This window comes from Vombatus ursinus, unplaced genomic scaffold (genome assembly GCF_900497805.2).
Source record: "Vombatus ursinus unplaced genomic scaffold, bare-nosed wombat genome assembly UNPS02011591.1, whole genome shotgun sequence".
NCBI classification, from domain to species: Eukaryota; Metazoa; Chordata; class Mammalia; order Diprotodontia; family Vombatidae; genus Vombatus; species Vombatus ursinus.
In genome coordinates, this window is record NW_020951369.1 from 356,829 (window position 1) to 380,920 (window position 24,092).

Sequence of the window (24,092 nt, forward strand, 5' to 3'; positions counted from 1 at the left end):
TGAGTCTTCCTGACCCCAGGCCCAGTGCTGTATCCTCCGTGCCATCATTATTTCCTATGAATAATTGAATTGATTGTGGAATGATTTGGTGCTAGAGTGGAGTCAGAGAGAAAGCTAATTGTTATGCTGGAGTACCTTTCCCTTTTACCAACTGTATAACATCTGTTTCTTGCTGCAGAGAGACCATTTCAATAAATATTCGAGGCTTCCTCCAGAAAAACCAGGTGATTCCCCTTTCAATGGCTCACCAATACCTCCATGCAGACATAGAGACCCAAGTAACCATTGCATCAGTCATTTTGGCGGGAGTTTATGTGCTAATCGTATTTGAGGTAAATATGATATCTATTTTTATTGGTTTGTCTTTTCCCACAATTAAATATTACCTAACTCTTCTATGGAGGTTCAACATTTGTTAAGTAGGCTCTTATCAATTAGCATATTATAGTGTGAGAAAACTGGTTTGAACTTGAATTGGCTTTTTGAACCCCAAGAACCTTCATTTGCGAAAAAGGTATGTTTCAACGTCATAAACATTTGTGTTAAAAGAATCCAGATAAACTCCATCTTTAATGTATATTTGTATTATTGTCTCCATTAAGAGTTTGCTACACTATTGATGTGTTTTTTTTTCTATCAACTTAGACAATGAGTGTTTTCCCAAAACTTCTTACCTTACCTCTTTATTGTTTAGAAAGCATATTAGATAGGTGTATCACTTCACAACAGGAACAAAGAAAAATATTTTCAATCTTAAAGTGTATAATGTTTGAAAACTAGTTTGTATTTACTCTACATGTATCTTGTAGATGACTATTAAGGGAACTGAGTGTTTTTCTTTTTGATTATGTTTGTATTCTCAGTGCTTAGCACAGTTCCTGGCACATAATAAGTTCTTAATAAATGCCTGTTGATTGATTGAACACTACGTATCTATATACCATGGTAGAATATTTGTATCACTGAGTAGTCTAGAACACAGGTAAACAAAGTCATAAGAAGTAAATTTTAAAAGTTTACTAGGTGAAAAAAATATTAATGAAGGGCATAATTCTAGGTGCGTGGAAGAATTTGGAGATAAATAGGGCATTGAGAACAGGAAAATGGTATTTTTTAATTTCAAGAAATTTATCTGAGTTTACCCCATATTATATTGTAAATTAATAGGAATCAATTTGCTTGTGATTTATAGGGATTTGGATGTGGATATACGAAAGCCTGGAATATTTTCCTGGGCTTGTTTTTAGTCCTTTATATTGGGTGGCTAAAGTCATATGGGCACAACTGATCTACTTTTATTGTTTTGTCTTTTCCCACATTCCTGTCATTGTTTTTGGTGAGTTGGAGAACAGTGTCTTATTAAAGGGGAAAGAATGAATCAGTTAAAAGAAGACATAACACAAAATAGTATATAATTCTTCTTACTTAACATGAACAGCCTGAGTTCACTTTAGGGAAATATTCACTTATTTGCTTCACTGGATCTATTTAAATAAAACTGAAAAATTCAGAATCTGGTACCCAGTAATGGTAGCACCAGCTTCTCTCATATACATAGGCTCTTAAGACTTCAAATATGCATTTTATTTACATAGTTTCAGATGTAGAAAGGACTTTCCTTTACTTATGAGCTTATGGAGAATCAAGAGTCCCAATCCCCACTACAAATATAACAAGTGAAACAAATTAATGCAACAATAAATGTTTTGAGTCCCTTCTGTGTAGATACCAAGGGGAACAGAGAAATTAAATAAGACATGGTCCTTAATCTCAAGGACCTTATAGTCCAGTAAAGGTATGTTTCCATTTAAGAGAGTTCACTTGCCAATAGCACAAGTCTGCTTCTGAGAAAAGCAATTGCTGAATTAAATCTTCACTGACAGTTTACTTACCTGGGATATAGGTCTGCTCATACTTTTAAGAGGAGCAGTTACTGATATTAAGTCTAATTCAGAGTTCTGAGACAACACTTGCTCTTTTCAGTGTAAAGAGCTGTGGAATTTTGGAGTAAATGGAGAACACACTATAGTTTAGTGATTTAAATAAGAAGAATTAGAGAATTTTGAGGTTAATAAATGGGGAAATGTGGACACCAGAATGGTTCTGAGACTAAATGACAAATGTAATTTATATTATGATAGCCAGAAGATGAGAATTTGGTTGCTAATCACAAATTAAGTTAGGTTAATAGGGGATAGAGTATGATGAGAGAAGAGATGTACAGAAAGAAATAGAGGAAAGGCTGTTTTCTCTCTGTACCATTACTTGTTGCTAGGCTGATTGGTTGGCCAATCAGAGCCTGGTTCTAAAGCTAGTGGACCTGGGTTCAAATTCTGCCTTCAGTGCTTACTGTCTTAAGTAAGTCACTTAAATTCCATAGGCCTTCATTTCATCATCTATTAAATGAAGAGGTTAGACTAGATGAGGTCTTTTTCAACTCTAAATTTATGATCTGTGATTACTAATTTCATTATGTTAGTTATTGGATCAAAGGATCATAACTATTAGGTCTGAAATGGACATTAAAGGACATTTAGTCCAACCCTCTCATTTACAAATGAAGTAATTGAAGTTCAGAGAGGCTGACTTGCCTAGTGGCCAGAGGAACAATCAATAATGTAAAAAAGTAGAATTGCAAAAAGGATAAAGCAAAGTCCCAAAAGTCTCTCTTACCATCTTTTTCTCATTTGCAATAGCATGGTTTTGTTATTCTTTTCTGTCCATTAAAAAGAGAGGAGCTCTTCTGTGCATTCAGACAAAACAGCTAACCCACAAAACCCAAGCAGCACTGAGGGGCGAAGGGCGTCCCATTGACAAGAATTCTGAAGTGATGGAAGCCTGAGGGCTGTTTGGGAGAACAGATGAATTAGGAACACTTTATCTGACCTGGACCATAAAGCCAGATTAGAGATGAGAACCATAGTGTAAAAATACAACCCAGACCAGACAAGAAGGAACTTTGAATTCAGAGTTTAAATTGGATTCATGGTTTAATGGAGTAACTATTTTGCTGTCCATCCTGATCTAAGATGACAAACCTATGAAAAACCTAAATGGGACTTTTTTATTTGATTTGATTTTTTGGTATAATCCCATTCAACAAGGCTGCCATTTCTCTTATATTAAGTAATTATGTTCCAAAAGGATAAAAAAGCCTGTCAAAACCTCCCATAAAGTTCCTCATTCCTGTTGCTGATTATTCTTCTCAATCTCTCTGACCTTTTATACTGTGACCATAGAAATATGAAATCACCTGTGCTTTTCTTTCCAATTACCTTTCTGTAATGAAAGCTACTGCCATAATGGGGGGGAGGGGAACTCTATTCAAGCAATAAAATATTTCCAAGGCCTAAATAACTCTCCTTTTTGCATGTTTTAAAATGAAATATTTTCTCTTAAACTTGGAAGCCTCATTGTGGCATAGTGATCTTGCTATGGTAACCCTGGGTTCTTAATAGACTATTCTCAAAAAACACAGGTGTCTGACAGGTCCTAATCAAGCTCTTCCATGCTTTATTGATGGACTGACTAGGTGTCAGTCTACCTACCTGATTTCATTAAGTTGGTCACTAGAAGGTTTAATACCAAATGAGTGATTATTTTTGTCTATGGCAACTCAGGAAACTGTCTATTATGGTGTGAAGAATTGTCATCTGCATTAGCGGAGACAATAGTCATGTTGATGACATAGCAGATCTATTATGTTGATTAATAATATATTAATTGCCATTTATGTGATGCTTGATTTGTATAGTTCTTCATTCCTAAAGTACCTTATGCTCAATTTCCTTCATGTATGAATAGGTGTTTATTTATCAGCAAATTTGCAAAGGACTGAACACCTGACATCACCACTATTTTTCTAGCCTCTGGAATAATCTCTTTACATAGCTCCATGAGGTGTCGTATATATCATCAATTCAAATGAATTCAATTCAATAAACATTTAAGTGTCCACTATGTGCTAAACATATAGTAGATGCTGAGGATACAAAACCAAAAAGAAAACAGTCTCTGCCTTCAAGGTACTTATATTTTACTAGAGGAAAACAGCAGCTATAATAATAAATTAACAAGCATGTTAAAAATACCTACCATGTGCCCAGTATGGTGCCAAGTGTTGTGGATACAAGAACAAAAATGAAACAGTAGTTCCTGACTTCAAAGAGCTTATATTCTACCAAAAGGTAAATTGTGTGTGTGTGTGTGTGTGCATGTGTGTATATATACATATATATATATATATACACGCACACACACATGTATATATATACACACACACACACATATGTACCTATATATACATATACACATTTATGTGTGACTTGCTAAGTAATTTATGAAATTGTGAAACGGGGATAGGCATACCTAGTTCTTTGGGTACTTATCGAGAAAGATTAGTATGGCAGTGGGAAGTAAGGCTACAATCACACTTTAATAAGACACAGAGGATGCAGGGGTAAGCAGCACAGAAAGTATGGAGACAAGCCATGCAAAGGGGTGTGGTGAATAAGATGGCTGGGTATGGGGACAGGGATGGAGTGGTAGGTGCAGGCAACATGGGGAAAAGAATGGCCAGGAGGAAGTCATTTATATAACTGTGGTTCAGTATTGGAGACACTCGAGCAGTATGGACATGGAATAGTACCTGAATGTCAAGAATTTGAAGTCTCACTTTTACAGGGTTTTTTTTACTGGGGACAGACTAACTCTTATTCACGTCACCTTGGGGTTAGCTCTTTAACATCCAAATCATCTCAAAGTCTTCAGTAAAACTTTAAAATTAACATGTCCACATCCTCTTAAATTTATCTGCTCTATTTGTTGTTCTGCTGGTCTTACTGTTGCTGTCTAGAACTTAACTGAGAATTAGATGATGTAAGACCAAAAGGCCCTGATAGCAAGTCCTTTATGGCTCACTCTGATTCAGCTCATAGTCTCAGGATGTGATTTTTGCTTACTATATAATACAGTTTGCAAATTTTATTCCTTTGATTTGTGAGACACCCTGAACATGACTTCTAAATTCCCATGTACAATCTTACTTCCTGCTATTGTTACTTGCTACTTATAAACATATATACTGTCTAGAAGCAGGGTGGTGGTGGTGGTGGTGGTGGTGGCCAGGGGGACCAGAACAAGATACAATTTCAACATGTGCACACGTATGAAATAAGTAAACACACATATACATATATGTATTACATGTGAATACGTCTATACATATGTAATTTTGATGATATGTAGAGCATTAGCTGGAGGCATCAGCAAAGGCATCTTGTAGGAGGTGGCATTTGAACTGAACCTTGATATCTTCTCCCTTTCTATCTGCTAAATGATGAGAAAATATTGTCCAATATTATGACTTTCAAAGCTAGGATATGAACTATGTTTTAACATCCTTTTTATTACATATTTTCATGGTTCATAAGTATTTTGAGCTTCCTTTCATTTTATTATAGCTGAATGCTAATTATATAGAGAGAATTTTAAGATCTAAATATGCACATGCTTTTATGTACTCTCAAAAATTACAAGTTATTTCTTAGTTTCATCTAAAAATGGTATTGTAGATTTCTAAATGTTTTCCAAGAGTTCTTTAGTTTAATTAAGTTAATAAATAGTGCACATAAGGTATGCTTGACAAAGTAAACAGAATTTGCATTGTTTTTAAACAGATGAAGCTGTGAATATATATTATTCTCAGCTACAAAACTGCATTTTGCTTTTGTAACAGCTGGGTTTCTTAGGAAAAATGTTAATGCTACAAAATGTATTTTTGTCATCAATTCAATGACATCTCAAAAATATTTATGTAAGGAGAATTCATCAAATTGAATTGAGTCATAATAAATTGGCACAGAAGGGCTATAGGACAAAGAAATCATGATTAGGGTCACACATTTTTAGCTGCAAGGGACCTCAGTTGTTATCAAGTTCAGAGAATTCAAACACTCAACCCTTATGCTGTGGCCCACAGCACTCTTGAGTGTGGCCCAAACCAGATTAAAATGCAATTGGAAATATTTAACAAAATTAATAAAAATACAATAAAACATGAATAATATTAATGTGTGGTTTTCCTAGTCAATTTGTGATTGCAGAGATTTTTTTTTACATGTTTTAATGGCTCCTGTTTCTATTTAAGTTTGACACTACAGATCCTAGTCCAGCTTCCTCATTTGACAGAGGAGGAAATTGAGTCAGAGTAAATGGTAGAGCTGGGATCTAAATCCAGGTCCTCTGACTCAAAGTACAGGATGTCCCAAAAGTCTTGGTGTAATTGTAAGCTATCAAAGCCCAAAACTGCACCAATATTTTTGGTACACCCTGCATAGTGCTCTCTCTCTCTCTGGTCACATGAAATGTCAGTGTCACAGAATGAAAAGGTGTTTCTCATGTTTCAAAATGTCTTTTTTGCTCCATATGAGGTGTGCTTCATGCTCTTGTATGCAGCCTTCTCTATGTTCTACTGATATGCTCATTCCCTTCTAGAATTCTTTTTTCTAACCATAACTTTTTAAAAAATTGTAATTATGTTCATTTTTAGGAAAAAATATATGTGAGAGGGAAAAGACAACTTTAAACAAACTGAAGGAAATAGGTAATTTGGGTTGAGGAATTGTTGTCACCAAATAGGACTTTTGAAGGACTTGGGGCTATGCATAGTAAACAGTGGGCCATTTACCTGAGAAACAAATGTATTTCTAAGCAATTTAGTTATGCAATTAAACCTCAGTGGTTTCATTTGCCAGAGAAGCAAAAGTCATAGTTATGAGACAAAAGCTTAAAATGATGACTCAGTACCCTGGTCAGGAGTAGTGGTATAAACTGAAGGGAAGTGAGCAGAGTCAGTACTATGGCAAGGGACAGCAGCACTGCTTGCTGCTGAATTGTATCACCAAATGTCGAGGAGTAAGGAGGAGGAAGAAGGCAGTTTGTTGAGCGTAGTGGTACATAGGTTGGTATTGTGGGGCTTTGTAGCACCTTTGGTTGTTTTCAGAGTTTCCAGGGAATGAAAAGCATGTGACTGCATTGCAAAGTTCCCTAGGAGACTTCCCTAATGAAGGCATATCTATGTCCCTTTTAATAAACCAAACTTCAGCATGACACTGAGGAAGCTTTGTTCTGGTCCATGTTTTCCCACTCTCAGAGCATCCTTTGTGTTATAGCTACATTTGGTACCTCCCTGGAGATCAACCTTTCCATGTTTGAAGCTGTGATGATAAGGCCTCTATAAGATAATTGGCTAATATTTCTGAGATTCTACCCATATGCCTCGGGGATAGATAATTTGAGAGGCCAAGGCTTAACAAGTGGGATGTAATTCTGAGAGTGCAAGCTGCTTTGGTTGGTTTCTATTTTTTTATATCTATATCATTTAATTAGAGTGAGTGGGGTGTTAAAGATTCCACTTTTGGTGTTCACCTTTCGCCCATCTCTTGCTTGTGGCTCAAAGAAGCTATAGCATGTTCAATGGCCATACCCCAGCGAAACCATCTTGGCAAATGGGCTAAAACAAATTGAGGGTAACCAACAGGCCTCAAACCCATCAGTGAGGTAGGGGGAGGTCTACCCCATACATGTGAAAACTTTTCCCAATAGAGTGGGTAAATGAGAACAGTTTGTTCCAATGGCCATGAAGGTGGCTGAAGTAGACACTGTGGAGTTTGGTCAGACATTGAAGATGACAAAGTCATCCACTGCATTCTGGGCCATTGCCAGTTGTCCTGACTTTTGTCTTGCCACTGGACTTCAATGATTCTAGAAGAAAGAATGAAACTGATGACTGTGAGTAACTCTCTCACTTAAATCCAATTCACGTGCAAGTCAAGACACCACCCTGTGATGTCAGTGGTCCTCTTTGAAACAAAGGATGAACAACATAATTTAGTTATCATCATATTGGTATTTGTTGACATTTTTGTTGACATTATATACATACATACGTACATACATGCATACATTTATATATATATGGAGAGAGAAAGAGAGAGACAGAAAGAGAGAGAGTGGTATCAAATTTAAGACAAAATTATGAATAAGAAAGACACAAACATCCTCAATCTCTCCTTTCTGTTCCTTTTTCTATAGTCCCCCAAGGTTTCTTTTCCCATTCCAAAGCCATCAAATAGAGAGATCCTCCTTTCTTATCCTGTTCTTCCTTCTAAACTGGTTTTTAGGAAAAGATCTAATATCATTTTTTCCCTCTTTAATGTGTGTATTTCAATGTATTATCTTTCTCATGGATATTTCCATTGTAAGTAGAATAAAAAAATATTATCCTCTGTCATGAGCATTATCCCATTATGCAAATGTAAAAGCTTTACATCTTTGAGGGTCTTTGCAGGGAGTATTCTCCATGTTCATGAAATCATATCATATGGGCAATTGTTCTGCCTATGTGTAAGACCCTCCCTGGAATATGTATCACATGTATATATACTTGAACACATACTTCCCTAAGTAAGGTAACAATAACAACTACTCATATTTATATATTGATTTAAGATTTACAAGGCATTTTCCTAACAACAACCTTATGAGGTCCATGGTACAAGTGTTATTATCCTCATTTTATACAAATTTGCCAGATAAGGTGGCTTATCATAAAACTAAGCATTAAAACTGGGATTCACGCTCAGTTTTTCCTATTGCAAGTTCTTTTTGTAACACAAGGCATCTGCACGTAAAGCACATCTACTTAGAGTGTTTGGGTGGAGTGGTGAAGGAATGGTAGAAGATGGTTCTGGCTAGGATTTTGGTAATTTCCTTCTGTCTAGGTGGGGATTGTTGCTGTTCATCCTTCATTCTCAAAGAGAACCAATGACATCAGGAGGATGGTGTCTTAACTTGCAAGTGAATTGGATTTAAGTGAGGCAGGGCTGAGGAAGACTTTCTTTCTTTCTTTTTTTTCTTTTTTGGTGAGGCAATCGGGGTTGAGTGACTTGCCCAAGGCCACACAGCTAATAAGTGTCAAGTGTCTGAGACTGGATTTGAACTCTGGTCCTTGGGGAAGACTTTCTAAAGAAGGAAGTCTGAGTGTATCTACTGCTGAAGTAGAAAACAGACTGAAAGGTAGAGGAAGCACACATTAAACCCAAAGAGCAATAAACAAATGTTTCTGTGGGATTTGACTTCTGGTATACCTGTTATCAGTTACTTTTTAATGTCATTGGAATGTCAACTTAGCCAGGATAGCAGCGGGGATGGGAGTTTGTTCTTTCTAATACTGAACACGATGAAAAAGCTCAATAAACATTTTGAGTTACAACCAGTAGCACAACGTGTTCCTTTGGGAGCTGGCACAACACTTTTCTTTACATGTGTTGTATTTAAACTTGTTTAATTTAGTTTCACTAGGCACTTCCCCTTGAGCTCTCTATTTCAGCTCTTTTTTAGGACAGCTCTGCTTATGGACTCTCTGAAAAGTTTTATTGCTGTGGTTGTATTGATTTTTTTTGGATGAATTCTTCCCGCATTGATTCCCAAACAATGCCATTTATCTGCCTTCAGAGCCTATAATGCTGAATTCTGTTTTCACCTTTTCTCCTCTTCATCTTTTTTGTTTAGAAGACTTAATTATTTCTGGCACTTTCACTTTAGATTTGCACGGCCACACATGGGCATACACTCATCTATGCACACATAGGTATACACATAAAATCACAAACACAAGCATTTTAGTACAAAAGCTTTTTTTTTCTTTTCAGAAAGCTCATTTGAAAGACAAGAATTTAGATCAGTTGTTGTGGTCTTGGAGGGGAATTGTGATGGTTGTGCCCTGTGAAGATGCAGACAATTTTAAAGATATCACTGTATTTTCTTTGGTTCTTGGCAGTGTGGTATAATAGATAGAACCCTGCTGGACATGGTGGCACATGTCTGTAATCCCTTAAGGTAGTGGAGTTCTGGGATGCAGTGGGCTAAGTTGATAAGATGTTTGCCCTAAATTCAGCATGAATATGATGAGCCCCTGGGAGCTGGGGCTAAGGAGGGACCTAACCTCAGTTTGTCTAAGGAAGGAGGAACCTAACCCAAGTTATAAACAGAATACATTATAGCTCCCATGCCTATCAGCATAGGAGTGGGCCTTTGAGCAGCCTCTATACTTCAGCCTGGGTGAGATAGGAAGATCTAATCTCACAAAACAGTAACAACAACAGTTACAACAATACTGTATAATGTATTAATTTAGAATCAGGAGAGATCTGGGTTCAAATGCCAGCTCCAACACATAATAGAGATATAACCATGGACAAGTCACCTAATTTGTTTATGATTCTCCATTTCACCATGTGTAAAATGAGACTAGTGACTGATATCTGTAGTGCCTATCTTATATTATTGTTGTGAGGCTCAAATGTCAATGTCTTTAAAGCTTTATAAACCTTAAAGCACCATATAAATGTAAATTCTCATTACTGAACTGAAAAAGGTAGAGAAGGAGGGGATAAAAGCACCTACTATGTTCCAGGCACTGTGCTAAGTGCTTTACAAGTATTATGTTGTTTGATCTGCACAACAACTCTAAGAGATAGGTACAGTTATTATCCCCATTTTATAGTTGAGTAGACTAAGACAGACAGAAGTTATGTGACTTTCCCGAGGTTATACAGCTGATAAGTATCTGAGGCTGGATTTGGACTCAGGTCTTCCTTACTCTAGGCTTAGTCCTCTATCCACTGTATCACCTAGCTGCCACTTAGAAAAAAAAATAGGGACAGCTAGGTGGTGCAGTGGATAGAGCACTAGCCCTGGATTCTGGAGGACCTGAGTTCAAATCTGGCCTCAGACACATAACACTTGCTGTATGACTGTGGGCAAGTCACTTAACCCCACTGCCTAGCCCAAAACAAACAAACAAATAAATAAATAAATAAAATAAATAAAGCTGGATGCAACTGTAGGATCAGAGAATCTAGAGCTATAAGGAAATTTGGAGATCCTCCTGTCTAATAACCTCATTTTACAGATCAAGAAAGTGAGACTAAGACAGGTTAAGTAAGGTAAATGTAATTGTGTGGAATGAGTACTGAGTTTGGAGTTTGAAGACTTAGTTTCAAATCCTAACTCTTCTACTCATTCCCTTTGTGTTGTTGGGCAAATCTTTTAACATTTCAGTCTCAGTTTCTCTACCTGTCATATGAAGGGGTTGAACTATATGGCTTCTAAGGCCCTTTCCACCTTTAAATCACCTTCTCGCCTCCTAAGGAATGTGTCCAAAATACTACCAGGAGTTAAAGAAGCTGGGATCTAAACCTATGCCTTCTGACCTGGAATCCAGTGAAAAGAGCCTTAGGCTTCACTTTTATTGTAATTTATCCATGGTAGATGCCTAATAAATGTCTGTTATGTTGTATTGAGTTGAATTTTCTGCTTCTCCTAACTTCCCTGGACACAGTAAATACATCATGCTTTCTCACTCAGGCAAATGCAGAGCTGCAATAAAATGTCCTGGAGATGGCTGAACTCTCAGGGATGGATTTCTGAAGCATTGCTAATACAGACTCAGCTTTGAAAATGACCATCACTTAACAGGCACTGAAGCTTCAGAGAAAAATGAGAATTAACTTTAGTGATGTATTGCTTTATTAAAGGTCACTATGTTAATAATGGAGTTAAAAGTACTGTCTGTTAAATGTAAGCTGAAGAGTTTCCTATAAGGCCTAGAAGACAGCTCAGGACTCTGTAGGGTTTCTCCTGAAAAAAGATGATTATAGAACTTGCACCTCCCTACAGCCAAGGGCTGCTATCCTCCCCCTGGCCTGAGGTGTTAATGATGCCATCATCAGAGTCTGAACCTGGCAAATAAGGAAAGCGGGAACTGCTTTCATCTTTCTTTGCTTTAAAGTATTTTTCCTTTTCAATTTTAGTAGAGTTTAAATTAGATAAGAGCACAGTAGATCTGACATCTATTATTTTGGGGGAAGGTGGTTCAGTTAGGACTTAGGGAGTTTATATTTGAGAGGTAAGTTTCATAGAATTTGGAACTAATGGATACCTTAGAAATATTCTACTCCTATCCCCTAATTTTCCAGAGGAAACTGAGAGTCTGAGAGGCTAAGTGACTTGTCCAAAATTATACAGATAGTAAATAGAGTCAAGATCCAAACTCAGGCCTTCCACAATCAGTGTTCTCTCTGCCAGTTTTTAACATAATATGTTTTGGTTTGCCATTCAAGCTACAATTTTTGCTTATCTTAAAAGTATAGTCATATTAGGATCTCATAGAATGACAATATCACCTCTGAATTACTATGTCATTAAAAAGACTAAATTACTAGTGGAAAGAGGATGGGGAATTTCCAATGCTTATTTTGGTTTGCCTAGCTATTTAGCCAGATTCAGTATCACTTACTTTTGTGTTTAGTTCAGGTGACTGGAATTTGGGTACCTAAGGAAGATGATAATGGTAGAGGTGGGGGGAATGGTGAATATGGTAATCATAGATACTGAGTCCTTGCTAGGAAGTTAGACATAAAGTTTCTGATGTAGGTTAGTTTATAGTGGGGATTGTCTATTCCTGCCAGGTAAGTAACCAGATGTCCTACTTAAGGCAGGACTTATCTGGGATATCTGTACATATGGGATATTTAATCCCAAATTGGCTGAAATTAACATATTTATTAGCCCTTTGCATCATGATCCAGGATTTGGAGTTTGGAATGGAAAAGCATTTATTAAGTGTTTACTATATACCATGTAGCACATGGAGCAACCATACCATGGTAAAACCATCTTGGCAGGCAGGTTAAATCAGGTTGAGGGTAACTAGCAGGCTTCAAATCCATTGGTGAGTTAGGGAGGTATCTACCCCAAGCATGTGAAAACTTCCTCTGGCTAAATGAGTGGATGACAATAATTTGTTCCAACAACCATGAAGGTGGCTGAAGTAGGTGCTGTGGAGCGTTTAGTCAGACATCAAAGATGCCGCAGTCATCTGCTACATCCTGGGCGATCAACAGTATTGCCATTGGACTTTGATGACTCTGGAAGAGAGAATAATGCTGATGATTTTGTGCAACTCTGCCTCGTTTAAATCCAAGTCAAGACATCACCCTGTGAAGTCATTGGTCCTTTTTGAAAACAGATGATGAACAACAACTATGTGCCAAATACTCTGCTAAGTGCCAGGAATACAATTAGAAAAGTGAGACGATCTGTTTTCAAAGATATACTATTCTAGTCAGGGGAGGTAAGACATATAAGAGAGTTCAAGTGGAGGGTGGGTGTCAAGGTCCAGGGTCCTTCAGATGCTCTCCTGGGAAGGGGAGATCCCAGTGGTATTGGGGTAAAAGGGATTAAATGATAATGAAGGTACTTTTCCTGTTCAGTGGGCTCTGGTGCTTTATAGCAGACTCTGGACAGACAGGTTTTGGAGTGAGGCCTTTGGGGGAATGAAGGGTCTAGCAGGGGTGGGGAATCTGTGGCTTCAAAGCCACATGTGGCCCTGTAGGTACTTAAGTGTGGCCCTTTGACTGAATCCAAACTTCACAGAATAAATTCCCTTAATAGAAGGATTTGTTCTGTAAAACTTGGGCTCTGTCAAAAGGCTGCACCCAAGGACCTAAAAGGCCACAAATATCATGGAACCACAGTCAGGATCACACAAGATTTAGTAACTTCCACATTAAAGGAGCAGAGAATTTGGAATATGATATTCCAGAAGGCAAAGGAACTAAGAATACAACCATAAATAACCTATCTAGCAAAACTGAGTGTAATCCTTCAGGGGAAAATTTGGACATTTAATTTGAAAAAAACCTTTAGTTTTCTTTCTTTCTTTTTTTTTTTTACTTCATATGATATTGAAGATAAAGGATTTCTTAAAGCATAGCTTCCATATCATGAGCAAGTATTGCATACAGCAGTTCTATGTCTCAAAACAATCAAATCCTACTTATGTTTAAAAGAAAGTGCTAAACATTCTAGATAGGTATACTGTCTTCCTCCTCCTTTAACTTAGAGAGGACCCAGAGGTGGTATAAACTTAGTAAGGCAGAGCAGAGAAAACCCCTTGGGTCCATACTGGTTCAGACTCCTATCCTCAAGGTAATGTAGGAATTGAATCAATTTCCAGGGATACATCTGGATATATATAAGTGATTGATTTTCTGTTTTCCTTTGAACCTAATGACCTATACTCAACTCTACCTTTGGTACCCAATCAAGGGATAATGGATATTCTGAAGTTGTTCGGTACATATATTTATCAAACTTGGTGCTGTGAAGGGTAAAGATCAGGGGTACACAAAAGGGAAATGGAAGAAAAATAGTTGCATATCCTTAAAAACAACCCTTAGTACATGATGAAATATGGAATACGTTTTGATTTTTATTTCCTTTATTTATTGATCTTTACTTCTTTTGATATATATTGGCAAAATTTAAAGTCATAACAGTTTTAATTTCTATTCTATCATAGAATGCAAGAGCACAACAATCTCTATAGTTTGACAATAATTCTGTCATCATAAAGGAGAATTTGAAAAAACTATATCACATAGTTATAAGATCAGAGGAACACAGAATCTATTCTTTGCAAGTTATTCTGGGCAGCTTCCCTGATTTGGGGACTAGTCAGTTCTTTGTTATTGTCACTGTGATAGGAGTAAGTCTAAATGTCATTAATAGCTGGTTGTTTATCTTGTCCAAGTTGGTCCCTGAGCAATGCCACAGAAAATTTCGTCATGAAATTTATGTTCTGATCACAGAGGAATGAAGACAGGAAAATGATTCCATTCAAAAGTATCTGCTGACAATCTATATGGTATATAAAGATTAGAGATAAGCTTTCCATCCCTGACGTGGGAATCAAAGGTTTTGGCTCTTTCTTGTTCATGTTCACCAGTTCTTTTAAAATCCCACTCTACCTTGGGTTTCTCACTAATGCATCCAATTTAAATTAAGTTCAAATGATTTTCTTAACTGTCAATGTCCTTCCATTGACTGCTCTCTATCTACCTCCCTAATTTCATCTTCCTATTGGGAAAATTGTTGGGAAAATTCTCTAGTTTGTTTATTCAAATACATGTCATAATCTAGGGTTAGCAAACTATTTAACGAGGGCTAAATCCAACTTGTAATCTGTCTTGGTATGCCCAGTGAGCTAAAAATGGCATGATCATGGGCTGTATCAAAAAGACAGTGACCAGGATTTGACCTTTGGGCCATAATTTGCTGATCCCTGATCTAGGCAATAGACATGTCATTCTGCATTCAATTGGTCTTCCTTTGGTGGATGATCAGGTCAAATTGAATATCAAAGTGTATGCTTATTTCATTTAAAGCTTGTCATGGAATTTCTGTCTCTTTATCCTTTGCAATCAAGACTAGTTGGAGTCAGGAAGATCTAAGTTCAAATCTAGCTTTAGACTTTCACTAGTTGTGTAAATCTGTGTAAGTCAGTTAAATTTTATCTGCCTCAGTTTCTTCATCTGTAAAATGTGGATAGTAATAGCACCTACCAATCAGGGTTATTATGAGGATAAAATGAGATGATATTTGTAAAGTATTTTGCATACCTTAAAGCACTACATAAATGCTTGTTATTGCTATTATTAGATAACAAAAATTAAATAGAGTTTAGCAGACAGGCAAAAATTCTATTGATGAAGGAGTCATTCCTTAATTGGATGTTTGTACACAGTCAGACTACTGATTTGTGAGAGCAAAGATCACAATTAGTAAACAGATAGGAAAAAGAATACTATTGAGAAAAATATGTGGCATACACTTGAAACAATGTGCTCCTGAACTATTTAAAATAATCATAATGAAAAATGTATAATAAACAATATAAATTACAGAGAAAGATTACAAAAATTTTATACTGAAGTTTAACGAATAGAAATGAATTGCGTTAACAAGGAGGCCAGGGGAGCCTAAGAAACAAACATTTGACTTACTTGCCAATGGGCAAGTAAGCATTTCTGCGATAGATTCAGAGAACATGGATAAAAATTGCAGACAAAAAAAAAATCATAGATGTATTGTGATCTGCATTATTGAAGGGAATGGTGGAAGCCATGGATCTATTTAAATACCCTCTCAAGGTTAATAATAATAAAAATGGCAAATCCCCTCTAATGCAATGGAGAGACGCATAGTTGCTATAAGCAGACTATGGCATATTACCAATGACGATGACCACAAGAAATGTCTTAAAAATGGTATTTAGGAAGTACGTGGTCAGAAAATGGGTTGATTGGGACAATTACATTTTCAAAGTAGCTAAATATTTAGTATGTTGTAGATTTAGTATGTTGTAGGTTCTGGATGACTAAAGTCTTTGCTTTTAATCCAGATGTTTTAGCATGCACAGTAATGACTAACATTTATGTACTGCTTTAAGGTATGTAAGAGAGTTTATGTATGTTTTCTCATTCATTCCTCACAGCAGTTGTGTATATCCTCATTTTGCAAAAGAGGAGCAGGCAGATGTGGAATGCCAGCGGTCACACAGCTAGTATATGTGTGAATATGAATTTGAACTCAGGTCTTCCTGACTCATCACTCTACTCTTTGTCTCAGACGCTGCTTTCTTTTATTTTAGGGATACTAGAATTAGAAGGTGAGGTAGAGGACAAGGTCAGAACTACATTTAATCAGTCAACAAGCAATTTTAAAGCACTAGCTATGTGTGCAGAGAGTGCTAAATGACGGGGATATAAAGAAAGGCAAAAACACAGGTTCTGCACTTGAGGAGCTTTCATTCTAATGGAGGAGACAGCTTGCAAACAACTATATACATACAAGATATTTATTGTGTGAATGGAAGGTAATTTCAGAAGCAAGGCATTAGCAGCTTGGGTTCCTACGAAAAGCCTTCCGCAGAAGGTAGGGTTTGATCCTTAGTGTTGAAAGAAGCCAGGAGGCAGAGGTAAGGAGGGAGAATATTTCGGGCATGAGACACTATTAGTGAAAAGGTATGGAATCAGCAAATGGAAAATCTACTGGGTGTGAGGAGAAGCAAGTAAGTCAGTGGAGCTGGATCACAGCGTGTGTGGAAGGGAGAGAAGTATAAGAATATTTGAAAGGTAAGGAAGAGCCAGGTTGTAAAGGGCTTTAAATACTAAACAGATGAGTTTACATTTGAAGCTGGTGATACTTTTTAACTTACTGAATAGGGGAGTGACATGGTCAGGATTGAACTTCAGAAAAATCACTTTGGCAGTTGAATGGAGGATCATTTGGAGCAGGGAAAGACTTTACGGTAGGGAGATTAATTACAGGTAGAATAGTGTAGTTGAAAACTACTGGGAAAGCGTCCTACCTCCAAATAGCTTAATAAATAGCTCATCTAAGGAATTAAAACGTCATTATAAAAATTTATTTGGATCCTGAATTTTTTTCCAGTCTTTAAGAGCTCCCAGTAGTGTAATTGCAACAAAATATCTGATAGGTGTTTTGTTTTTGCTATAGAATTAATTGTTAGGAAGGTTTAAAAAAAGTTTTATGAGTTTTTATTCTCTTATACTAATGCTATGTATAAGTAGAATACTTCACACTTAAGCTAACTAAAAGCCAGTTCATGAAATCTGATAGAATGGCCATTTGATAGTGAATGTGATTTGAAAGGTTATATAGCTAATGGAGCTTTTGTGGGAGTGGGATCAGTTACGAGGACATGAGAGAGATGAAAAAAAAAGAAAAAACAATAAAACATTTAAAAATACACCAAAGGTAAAAATGTTCAGAAGAGGACACAAGACAATTTTATTATTTTCTTGTTAAATTTAATATATACTCAAACCAAAACTGTGTATAACAAAAGTATTAAGGGTCCTATATAGTCCTTTTAAAAATTCTTTATATATTGAAATGCATTTTGATAATTGTTAAGTTTACAATAATATATATGATAATTATTTATTATGTTATAGTATCATCATGCTATTATGTGATAATTATATAATATATGATGACATATCATTTATAATACATTATATTAATATATTTATATAATATTTGAGAAATATAATTTATAAGATATATAATAATAGATATTATAACATTAATTTAATATTTTATAATATTAACATGTAACATATATGAGAATTTATATGATAGTATTAATATGTATTACATATAATAATATATTACATATGGTTGTAGTTATAATTATATATATTTTAAAGAAAAGCGTTATGCAGGAAGTGGTGCTAGAGCTGAACTCTGAAGGAAGACAAGGGTTCCAAAAGGTAGAGGTGAGGAAGAAATACATTCCCTGCTTGGGAATCAGCTTTTGCAAAGGCCCACTGCTAGAAGATGGAATGTAGAGCGCCTGGTGCTTTTTGCCTTTCCAGTCTTCTTCCCTCCAAACACTCTTAGATCCAGCTCCATTGAGCTGGGCGCTTTTCCTCACACCCAATAGATACTTGGTCTCCTGATTCTGTACCTTTTTGCTGGCTGTCTCACATTCCTGGAATGTTCTCCCTTCTCGCCTCTGCCTCCTGGCTTCCTTCCAGAGTCAGATCAAACCCCACCTTCTGCAGGAGGCCTTTTCCAGTCCTCCAGGCTGCTAGTGCTTTCGCTTTGAAATTTACCTTCCATTTTCACTATAAATATCTTTTCTGTATATAACTGTTTGTCTCCAACATTAGAATGTGAGTTCCTTGAAGGCAGGGACTGTGTTTTTGCCTTTTGAAATATTCCTATCACTTAGCATAGTGCCTATACACACAGTAAATGCTTAATAAATGCTTCTTGACTGACTGACTGACCAGAAGGGCAAAAAAAAAATCAGTTTGGCTTAACCACAGAATGTGTGAGGGGAAATACTGTATAATATGGAAATGTAGGTGGGAGCCAGGCTGTGAAGGATAGTGAATACCAAAGAGAGGTGTTTATTTTGATCCTAAAGGCAATATGGATCTACTAAAGTTTATTGAGCAGGGGAGTGACATGATCAGACCTGTGTTTTGGAATATCTTTTGCATGTTTTGAGGAGAGATTGGAAAGGGAGGAGATTAGACATCACATGTTTTGAGGAGAGATTGGAAAGGGAGGAGATTAGACATCAATCAGGAAGCTATTACAACACTCCAGATTAAAGGGAGTGGGAAACTGAACCCTTCTTACTTAGGCTGGCTTCAAGGTGGTACATTTTTCTCTTTCTTTCTTTTTTGTACATAGTGCTTTATTTTTTCCAAATTACATGTAAAGATAATTTTAACATTTATTTAAAAAATTAATTCTGAATTTTCTCCCTTCCTCCCTTACCTTCCCCCTCCCTAAGACAGTAAACAATTTGACATAGGTTATATGTGTACAATCGTGTAAAACATATTTCTATATTAGTCATGTTGTGAAAGAAGAAACAGAGCAAAAGGAAAACCACAAAAAGGGAAAAAATATGCTTCTATCTGATTTCAGACTTCATCAATTCTTTCTCTGCATGTGGATAGCATTTTTTTACATGAGTCCTTTGGAATTGTCTTTGATTATTGTATTACTGAGAATAGCTAAGTCCTTCACAGTTGATCATCATACAATATTGCTATTACCATGTACAGTGTTGTCCTGGTTCTGCTCACTTCACTTTGTATCAGTTTGCGTAAATCTTTTCAGGTTTTTCTGAAATCAGCCTGTCATCATTTCTTTTTTTTTTTAAATTAATTTATTTTTAGTTTTCAACATTCACTTCCATAAGCTTTGAGTTTTAAATTTTCTCTGCCTCCCTCTCTTCCTCCCTCCCCAAGACAGTGTGAAATCTGATATAAACTCTACATATACATTCATATTAAACATATTTTCACATTAATCATGTTGTAAAGAAGAATTAGAACCAAAACGAGAGAAAGAAGAAACAAAACAAAACAAAAAAAAGAGAGCAAATAGTATGCTTCGATCTGCATTCAGATTCTATCATGAGTTTTTTGTAGTTATCTTAGATTCTTGCATTGCTGAGAAGAACTAAGTCTATTAAAGTTAGTCTTCACACAATGTGGCTGTTACTGTGTGCAATGTTCTCCTGGTTCTGCTCACTTCACTCAGGATCAGTTAAATGAGTCTTTCCAGGTTTTTCTGATGTCCTTCTGCTCATAGGACAATAATATTCCAGTACAATCATATACCACAGCTTGTTCAGCCATTCTCTAGTTGATGGGAAAAAATGATAATTTTTTCAAAAAAACTATTATAGATCACTTACTAAGTCTTAGAGGGGTTAAAATCTGAGTTGGTTAAGAGAATATCCTCCTAATAAAATTATAGATCTTTGAAGTATTGATGTGTAAACCCTTAAATAATTTTTCAGAGTATCCATTAGAAGATACTTTTGGAAAGGTCCTCACAATTTATTTTCTTGTTCTACAGGTAATCCTATGTGACTTTAATACCTCTCTCTGGTTGGCTAGTGTTTTCTTGACTGAGGATTTAGGGCTGTATTCCTGATATTGTGAAAAAAAAACAGAGCTTAATTTAAAAATAAAAGTAAAGGAAGAAAGAAAAAAAAGATTACTGAATAGATGCCATCATATAAGAGCTTTTCTTTGATCTCTTTGAGGTATAGTTCTGGCAGTAGTATTGCTGGGTCAAAGGGTATGCACAGTTGAATAACTTTTGAGGCATGGTTCCAAATTGCTTTCTAGAATGGCTGCACCAAGTACACTCCATTTTTTGTTTGGTTGTAGTAAATAATGCAAGCTACTTGTATTCAATTTTTGTAGAATTGAATTGAATTAGATGATCCTGAAAAAAATGGAAAAGTCTATCTAAGAAAAAAAAAGTTATAATGCATTCTTCCATTATGACCTAAAGATTCCTTGGTATTTGAACAATGCTACCTTAAGTGAAACCATGACCAAAAATTACATTATTTCATACCCCTTTGATGCCATTATTTGCATATTGAAATAGTTGATGTAATATGGGAAATGGGGATCAGATCTTACCACCCTTCACAATCTGGCTCTCATCTACCTTTCCATATTTATTTTATAGTATTTTCCGTCATACACTCTGTGGTTAAGCCAAACTGATGCCCTTCTGGTCAGAAAGGCTTGGGAGTTCTGATCAGTATAGTGATCCATCATGATTCTAGAGGACTGATCAGGAAGAAGGTTGCCCATCTCCTGACTAATATTCAGAGTAAGACACACATTTTTGAATGTGTCCAATATTAGAATTAGCTTTGCTTGACTATACTTGTTTGTTAAGGGTTTTCTTTTTCTTTTTTTTTCATTGAACGTGGGGGAGATGGGAAAGAGAAGAAATGGATTCTTCATAGTTGAAAAAAACAGAACTTAATGTAAAAATAAAAGTAAAGGAAGAAAGGATTAAAAAAAAAAGATCACTGAATGGATGCCATGGGTTAAAATTCTTCAGGGCAAATGAGCTCAAGAGGAGGGGGAGCTCTCAAAAATGAAATTTTGATACACAAAAGGAAATAATTCCAATGAGAAGGAAAAAATTGGAGCTATATAAAAAGACCTATGTGGAAGCACAAAGAACTCACCAATAATTTTTTAAAAATATATTTAGAGAAGAGGGAAACAAGGACAGGTAAAAAAGAATGAATATCCAAGTATGACATGGTCATAGAAAAATAGTTAGAGATCCTAACATTCAGCATGAGTTATGGCTGGTGAGTAAAAATAAGTTAAAGTTCTATTTTCAACCTGTGTTAAGAGAAAGAAGGGAATCAAAGAAGGGATAGCATTTTTTTTTTTTTTTTTGCTTAGGGTATATGGTATGATTGTAAATGAAAAGAAAGAAGACAGAATTGCTCAGTTCTTTGTTTTTGTTTTCTCTGCTAAGGACAATGGCCTCTTCACTATAAATGAGAGAGCAAAAGTGGCTAACAAGATGTTGATACCCCAAATCTGTAAATATATAATAGGGGAGCACCTAATTGCCCATGATCAATTGACATCTGCAGCATCAGTTGAATGACATCCTTGAGTACTGGAAGAAATGATTTACTGAGTCACTGTCATTGATATTTCAAGGATTGTGGGGTAATAGGAAAATTAGCACAGGGCTGGAGAAGGACAAGTGTTCTGATTTTCAAAAAAAGAAAAGAGCACAGAGTCTGCAAACTATAGGCCCATGACTTTGATTTCTATAAAAATTATAGAAGTGATCATTAAAGAAATGGTTAATGAACATTTGAAAAGGAAGAGGTGATTACAAAGAGGTGATTACAAAGAGGTGATTACAACTAGCATGGCTTCATCAAAGAAGGTTTGTGACCTGTAAACCTTATTTCATTTTATGATAAGCTCACTAAACTAGTCGATCAAGGGAAAGCTACAGATAAAGTTTATCTGGATTTAACCAAACATTTGATAAGACATTTCATGCTAGTCTTATGGAAAAGATGGAGAGATGTGGACTAGAATATAATACAATGGAGTGGATTCAGAACTGATTACATTGGCTGGATTCAATTTATTTGTTAATGAATCAATGTCATTTTGTCAGAAGGTGCCAGTAGAGTTTTCCAGGGATCTGTGTTGGTACCTGTGCTATTTAACATTTATTAGATGAAATGCTTGTCAAACTTGTGGATGACACAAACCTGGGCTGAGCAGGGGAAGGGACAGCTAACACACTGGATGACAGGGAAAAAGCTTGACAGGCTAGAACATTGCAGGTGGGGGTGAATATAAAAAGACGTAATTCAGCATCGAAGTAAAGCTTTATGTTTAAGCTCAAATTTTATTTTACAAGTACAAGATAGGGGAGAATGGTTAGACAGTTCCAAATTGCTTTTTTGAATGGTTGGATCAATTCGTAGTTCCACCGGCAGGGCACAATTGTGCCTGTTTGCCAACTGCCCCTTCAATATTTGTCATTTTCCTGAGGCATGGTTATCTAGTTGTTTCTCTGTAAAAGATCAGTAGATTTTTGTGTACTGCAAGGCCAATATGAGTGGGCACCCCCCAAAATGTAATGTGATCTTGTACTGCATTAAGAGAAGTATAATTTTTTAGAAATAAGGAGGTGACAATTCAGCTCTGGTCAAAGGAGTATTATATTCCGTTCTGGACGCTACAGTTGAAGAAGGACATTAATGAGGTAGAGGATATCAGCAAAGGGTGCCCAGGAAGGTAGATGGCCTTGAGTCTATGTTATATGAGGATTGATTAAAAGAAGTGGGACTATTTAGACTAGAGAAGAAAAGACATGGAGGTTAGAAGACTTGTTTTTGATATGTGCTTACCTGAAGATGGCATATTTGGGAAAAGGGCCAGATCCTTTTGTTTATTCCTGAATATAAAACAGCAACAAAAAAATCTAGTGTCTTTAGTAGGGGAACCCTCAGGGTCAATCTTTGGTTCTAGAAATGTTGGTCAGCTCTTGGTGAGATATATACATGAATGTAACTTGGGAAAATAATGTGTTTCGATCTGTGACTGATAATATTTATAAATATACATATATAACCTCTGTTTTAGTATCATTAAATTATATCCTTTGTACTTTTTTCCATATAAATTATAGGTAGGTATATTTCTTGATACATCAAGAAATCTTATCTTATGTTTCTTTTGCTTGAATTCAGATGCAATTTGTTGCAGATCCCTTCCAACTCTGTGATTATGTGATTCAGGTTCTCATGTTGGCCCTTAGTACATAAGTCACAGGATCCTAGATTTAAAGCTATCTGGAGCCTTGTTGTTGTTATTCAGTCATATCTACTCTTTGTGACCCCATTTGGGTTTTCTTGACAAGAACACTGGAGTGGTTTGGCATTTCCTTCTTTAGCTCATTTTACAGATGAAGAAACTAAGGCAAACAGGGTTAAATGACTTTCCCAGGGTCACACAGCTAGTAAGTTTTTTAGGCTGGATGTGAACTCAGGAAGATGAGTCTTCCTGACTCCAGGCCTGGCACTCTATCCACTATGCCACCTAGCTGCTGTATCTAGGGCCTTAGGAACCAATAATTTTACCCCCCTCATTTTTATAGATGAGGAAACTGAGTCCTAGGGAGATTGAAGGGTTATGTGACTGCTACGTGTCTGAGGCAGGCTTTGAAGTTGGAACTTCCTGACTCTGAGCACAATGCTCTATCTACTAAACCACCTATCTGCTTGCTGATTGGCTCTGATACGAAGTGATTATGCCACCACTGAATCA

The 24,092-nt window shown here is 36.3% G+C and overlaps 1 protein-coding gene across 1 annotated transcript in view; it reads left to right on the top strand.

Annotated features, from left to right (window-relative positions):
- The window catches only part of OCA2 (OCA2 melanosomal transmembrane protein), a 556,217-nt gene that overhangs the window by 91,074 nt on the left and 441,051 nt on the right, over nucleotides 1-24,092 (top strand). Inside the window, exon 8 of the mRNA XM_027856659.1 lies at nucleotides 179-332. Coding sequence (XP_027712460.1) covers nucleotides 179-332 — 154 coding nt within the window. The remainder of the gene's footprint in view (nucleotides 1-178; nucleotides 333-24,092) is intronic.